The sequence below is a fragment of the Petaurus breviceps genome, unplaced genomic scaffold, assembly GCF_028583685.1.
Source record: "Petaurus breviceps papuanus isolate PSGF00001 unplaced genomic scaffold, PetGlider_PUasm1.0 551, whole genome shotgun sequence".
Classification (NCBI taxonomy): Eukaryota; Metazoa; Chordata; class Mammalia; order Diprotodontia; family Petauridae; genus Petaurus; species Petaurus breviceps.
Genome location: NW_027186372.1, coordinates 11,352,630 through 11,358,629, shown reverse-complemented (window position 1 = coordinate 11,358,629; position 6,000 = coordinate 11,352,630). Strand labels below are relative to the sequence as shown.

Below are 6,000 nucleotides of genomic sequence, written 5' to 3'. Positions count from 1 at the left end.
TTTTTTTTTGGTCAATTATTGTGGCTTTTTTGCCTAGTCTCTCTTTTCCTAGTCTGAAGATATAATACCTATTGATTCCTGTTCAGATCTTTGATTTCTAGGGGAGTATTGGGCTCACGAATGTTCCAGGATCAAGAATTTTGTAGGCAAATCCTGTCAAAGTGTATTCATTTGAAGATTAATCTCCAGTAAGGAACATGAAAAGTCCACCCTAGTGAGGGCAGTGATTTAGAAAGTAAAGCTCCTTGAATTTGCATAATATAATTAGTATGGCTATTGCAGATGGCTCAGTCTCATGCCGGTAAGGCAGCTCTGAGCTGCTGTGAGTTCTCTAAAGATTTGCTAGTTTTTTTAAATCCTGTTAACATCATAGATCTCATATTCTTGGTGTATTTTCTTTTCCTCCCTCTTCCTCTGCCCCCCTACCCCAAGAAATACTGAGAACATTATTCCTGCTGAGCTTCCCCTGGCACAAGAAGTAACAACAACGCTTTGGGAGTGGGGCAGCATCTGGAAGCAGCTGTATGTGGTGAGACTTGCTCCCCTATGGCAGACATGTACATGATGGTATTTGGGCTTATCTAAACTGAATCTAGGCTTGGAATTAAGCTTTAGTGGTTTCAGGAAAGATTTTTTTTAGAGGCTTAAATGAGGAAATAATTTGGCCAAAGGGCAGAAACTAATGTTGTCTCAGTGGGACTAGAATAAAAATTCCTGGCTTCAATGTACTTTTTTATTGTAGGTGACCCCTGGAGGTATGCATTTATTCCTTTTTTTCTTAATAAATAAAGCAACCATGAAGTTTAGCAACTGCTCCTGTTGTCTTTAGGCCCAAAGAAATTAAGCTGCAAATCTAAAAGAAACAAAATGAATTTAGCTTCTTGTTGTAGTATGTTGGGGAGCAGTCCAGGAAGTTGTGCATCTGTAGGGGAAGGAAAGAAATCAGCCCCAATGTTAAGACGAAAATCTGGCAAAATAGAATGTTGGTGCATGAGTGTATGTGTAGGTGCTCTGCTGGCACCATCTGGCCTCCCCAGGTGAGCCTATACCTTTGCTATTGGCATTGGAAGCTTATGGACTTGGGAGCCGTCATGGAAGAGACAACATTAAGATAGGGGTGTTCAGGGAAGATCAATATTATGGCCACGTTAGGTATGGATCACATCTAGATTGGGGACCTCTTGGTCAGTCTGGTGAAGCCGGTGACCCTTTTTGGGAATCTCAGAATGTTTTTAAAGCATAAAATAAATATGTAGGAAATACAAAGGAAAATATGTTAAAATTGAGTTATTGAAATATATGTATTTAAAGTCAAACCAAGTACCTAGACTTTAGTTTAAGAATCCCTGGTCTAGAGAGACAAATCAAGCACTTTTAAAAGCCAGGGTTTTCATGACCCAGGATGAGTGAGTCCACGAGAAACTCAAAGTTTGAGCTTGTTACAGGCAGCTGGAAGTTTTGGAGGGGGTTTATAGCAGCAATCTAATTCACCCTGTAACTCTATCCCCATCTTTCATTCATTGTAGAGAGGTGCCTGGTAAGCCTAGCTTTGTGCATTATGAATGTTATTTTATTTATGTGTATACATTCTGCCCAAAATAGTTACATTGGGACACCAGTGACCACCCAGTTAGTCAATCACCAAGAATTTATTAAGCATTTACTATGTGCCAGGTACCATTCTAGGCCCTAGGGACACAAATAGAGGGGAAATAAAGAAGTCAGTCACTGCTCTCATATAGCTTACATTCTAATGGAGGAAGACAACACATAAGAGGGAGTTGAAGGGGGAGAGGAAAGTAACCGGGAGTCTGGTGTGGAAGTCTGGAAAGTTAGGGGCAAATCCAAGAGAAGAATGGAGAATAGTTGGCCTAGGCCTCTCTCCAAAATGGGGGCCTGGGAAAAGACTCACCAATGGGAGAAGGGACCAAGGAAGCAGAGGAAGTTCCAGGGAAAAAAGGTAGTTGAGGCATGGTAACCGTCTGAAGATCTAGAAGCAGGACTGGGACAGAATAGCTCTGTAAGTGTGGACACTTCTGTTCTCACTCTAAACATTTATTTATTTAGCCTAGGGCTTATGTTTTCCCCAGAGGTGGAGGGGGAGGGGGAGCCATTTGTAACCTTCTTTGTTGACAAAATGTAGGTAACAGATATTGTCTTTTGTTGTTTCCTAGGCCAGCAAAAAAGAACGGTTTCTCCAAGTACAGAGCATGATGTATGACTTGATGGAATGGAGGTCTCAGCTTTTGTCCGGGACTCTGCCAAAAGATGAGTTGAAGGAGCTTAAGCAGAAAGTCACTTCAAAAATTGACTATGGCAACAGGTACATTTCTTTCTTTCTTTTTTGAATTATCTCTCTCTCTTTTTCCTTCTTTCTCTCTTCCCTCCTCTGCCTTTCTTTCTGTTTCTGTTTTTGTTTCTATTTCTCTCTCTCCCACCTCCCTTCCTTTCTCTCCCTCCCCCCCTCTTTGTCTCTTTCTCTTGACCTTCTTCACCATCCCCTCTTTCTTCTCCCAAATTCCCTTCTCTGTTTCCCCCCTTCCCCTCTCCATTTACCTTTCTCTCTTTCTACTTCCCCCTCTCCCTTTCACATTCCTGCCCCTCTCTGTCTTCCTCTCTCCTTTTTCTCTTCACTTCTCTCTCTTTCTTCCTCACCTCTTCCCCTACCACCCTACAGAACAGATAACCTAGGTTTTATTTTTAGGTGGGAATTTATCACTTTCTATTTGGATGGTTCTTGTCCCCAGCAATGCTCCTGGTTCTTCACAATCACCCCCTGGGATCTGTGGGCATTTGGAGGCAGAGAGAATTCTTATGTTGCAGCTTTAACTGGGCTGAGATATTTGGGGCATACATTTAATCTCCTTCCAAATGACTGGTGAGCATAGTCATTTGGATTCATCTTTATCCAAGAAGCGGTTTTCTTTCAGTATTTTGATGCATCTCAGCCCCTACTCAGAATCTCGGCCTACTGATTGATTCATGCCCCTGGCCTCCACAGAATTAGCCCATCATCTGCCATGCACTGACTCTCCATGCGGGGAAATAACACAGGCACATGTAGAAAAATACACTTGTAGTGGAAGGGAAAGTGAAGTGAGTTGGAATAAAAACTACACTGTCTCAACAAGAAAGGTGACAATATTTTCCCCAGTCAGGGAGATTTGGGGCCTGAGTTCTTGATATGAGCCCACTGCAAGCCCTGATGTGGGTGGGAGAGTGTGTTTGTACCTTTGCCTGCTTTGGCAATTGACAGTCTGACTTACCTGAGTGGGGGTAGAAAGGGCTTCAGGGGCTGGGCAGAGTCTCCGTGGGGTGTTGCATGGCTCAGTAAGTCTGGGAAATTTCGTTGGCACGCCATTTCACAATAGGGGCTTTGACAACTTCCATGTATTGCTTCTTAGCAAGTCCTTGGATTGTGTCCAGCTCACTTAATAGGAAGGTCTAGAGACCAGCTGCCTGGCAAAGGGTGTTTGGCATTCCTTTTGAAAAAGAGGGCCCCCAGAGCATCTCCTTTGGGGTGCAACCTTGTTGTGCTTTTATTTTCACCCAGTTTCCTTTAAGGAAGTGAGAGAAAAGTGGCCTCAGAGTTTTCTCTAACAGTATGGATCAAAGGGCTAGAGAAGTTCCTCACCACTTGCTTCATAATGTCTTCTCCAGCTTGAAGATGTACTTGTCTTGCAGACCTGGAATGGTTTTCTTGGGATCTTTGGTTTTGTAGTTGTGGCAGTTACAAGATGGGAAGTATTCCCTGCAGCCCACTGGGCATAGCCTTAAGAGCCCAGGCCACAAGATAGTCACAAAGTTAGAGCTGGAAGGACATTTAGAGGCTGTCTAGTTAATTCATTTTAATTCATTTCAGTTTAATCGAGCAGACATTTATTGTAAACCAAGCACTATGCTAATTACTAGAGATACAAAGACAAAAATTAAAATCAACCTTACCTTCAGGGAATAAGATGGGCATCTTGGAAGAAGGGTGGTTGGGAGCCAAGGAGTAAGAAGAGTAGTCTGACCCTCTCACCTTATGGATGTGGAAACTGAGTCCAGAGAGGTGAAGTAATTTGTCTGATGTCATCTAGATAGTAAGTGGCCCAGATGGGATTAGAATCGAGGTTCCCTGAATTCAAACCCGCCATTCTTTCCATGACACTATGTGACAGAATTGTCTAGGGGCTGACATAAAAGTATAGATTATACTTCCAGCTTGGGGCAAATGCCTCTTTGTTTTCTGGCTATGGTGTTACCTGCATAAAATCCCTGCTTCAAGGGGAGGCTGAGGCTGGTGGATTGCTTGAGTTTGCACATTCTGAGCTGCAATATGGCTAAAGCTAATCATTTATCTATACTAAATTTGTTTATAAGTGCCCTCTGCAGTTTTGTCCTCAGCAAGATAGGAAAAATGTGGTCTAAAAAAAGTGCCCCATGAAAGAAACAGTGCCATAATGAAAAAAACTCAACAAACATTATTAGCATTTATTAAGTGCCTACCTTACATGTACTTGCCACCAATGGGCCCTAGGTGATAATTTGGAGCACTGAAACTTTTGAACCAGAAGGGACCTGCAGGATCATAATTCAGCCCCCTCATTTTATAGATGAAGAAACTTAGACCCAAGGAGGTTAAGTAGTCCCATGAATAGCAAGTAGCCAGAGCTGAGATCTCAGTTTAGGTCTAGGTCCTAAACCCTCTAATTCTCACCAAATTGCTGTTTCTGACAGAGTTCCTTGGTTTCGGTGGGAATGAAAATCATGGAATGTTAGCGTGGTCCCTTGATTTCCAGAGAAGAGAATTGCCTAAGGTCAAAAAGTTAGTTAGGAACAGAATTAGAGAAGGTTTTTCCTTCTTTTTATCTTTTTCTTTTCTTAATATTCTAGGTACAAGTCAACCTTATGTTTCTTTCTCTCAAACCTGAGGTTACTAAGCTTAGGAACATACTTTATTTGGTGGTTGGGGCTTCATCAATAAGAAGTGAAGCCTGGGATTCAAGAATAAATTTTGAAGAATAAGAACAAGACAGCTCCCTACATTAAAATAATTATACATTAGTTTTAGACCCTGTCTTTTCAAGTGTGACACAGGTTTCTTGCTGCCAGCATATAAAGATGCTTCCTTATCACTCAATAGGAAATTTTTTGTCCTTTGATCATAATCTCTTTCACATATTATTATTTAATTATTCTAAATTATTTAATCTAAAATTTAAATTGTATTTAAATTATTTAAACTATTATTTTAGTGTTTAATAGCAATAGGTGTCATTTATATAGAGCTCAAAGGTTTGCAAGCTATGGGAAGTAGGGACTGCTATTATATCCATTTTAAACTGATGCTGGTTAAGTGACTTGCACAAGGGTCACACAGTTACTAAGTGCCTGAATATGAATTAAACCAATGATTTCCTGCCTTCGGGAATAACATGCTACTCATGGCCCCACCTAGCTGCCTCAAATAATATTAGCTAGTGTTTACATAGTACCTACTAGGTACCAGGCACTTTGCTAAATGCTTTAAAATATTGTCTCTTTGATTGTCACAACTACCCTGCAAGGTAGATGCTATAATTATCCCCATTTTACAGTTGAGGAAACTAAGGCAAGCTGAGGTTAAGTGACTTGCCCAGGGTCATACAACTAGTAAGTGTCTGAGGATGAATTTCAACTCACGTCTTCCTGAGACTCCAGGCCCAGTCTTCTATCTACTGTGCCACCTCGAATGTATAAAAATCTTTATATAAAATATATTTCATTTTGCATGGCGCAGTTACTTTTCCAGAAGCAGGTGTAGTGAATATAATTAAAACTAGAATAATCAGAATAATGCTTTCTGTAATTGAATTAAAAAATGAAAATATAAAAGAATTTCACAGAGAGGTAGTTGAATAATCAGGTCAAGAAGTTACAGCTAACTTCCTGACAGCTTTAATAGGGTATTCTATGTGATTCTATACCTGCTGGATGTCTCTTCATTTGTCACATACCTGTATAAAACAGACAGTT

The 6,000-nt window shown here is 40.9% G+C and overlaps 1 protein-coding gene across 1 annotated transcript in view; it reads left to right on the top strand.

Annotated features, from left to right (window-relative positions):
• DOCK2 (dedicator of cytokinesis 2) overlaps positions 1-6,000 on the top strand; it is a 500,381-nt gene that overhangs the window by 37,702 nt on the left and 456,679 nt on the right. The window contains exons 5-6 of the mRNA XM_069102392.1: positions 433-529; positions 2,175-2,323. Of these exons, the coding sequence (XP_068958493.1) occupies positions 433-529; positions 2,175-2,323 (246 nt within the window). The remainder of the gene's footprint in view (positions 1-432; positions 530-2,174; positions 2,324-6,000) is intronic.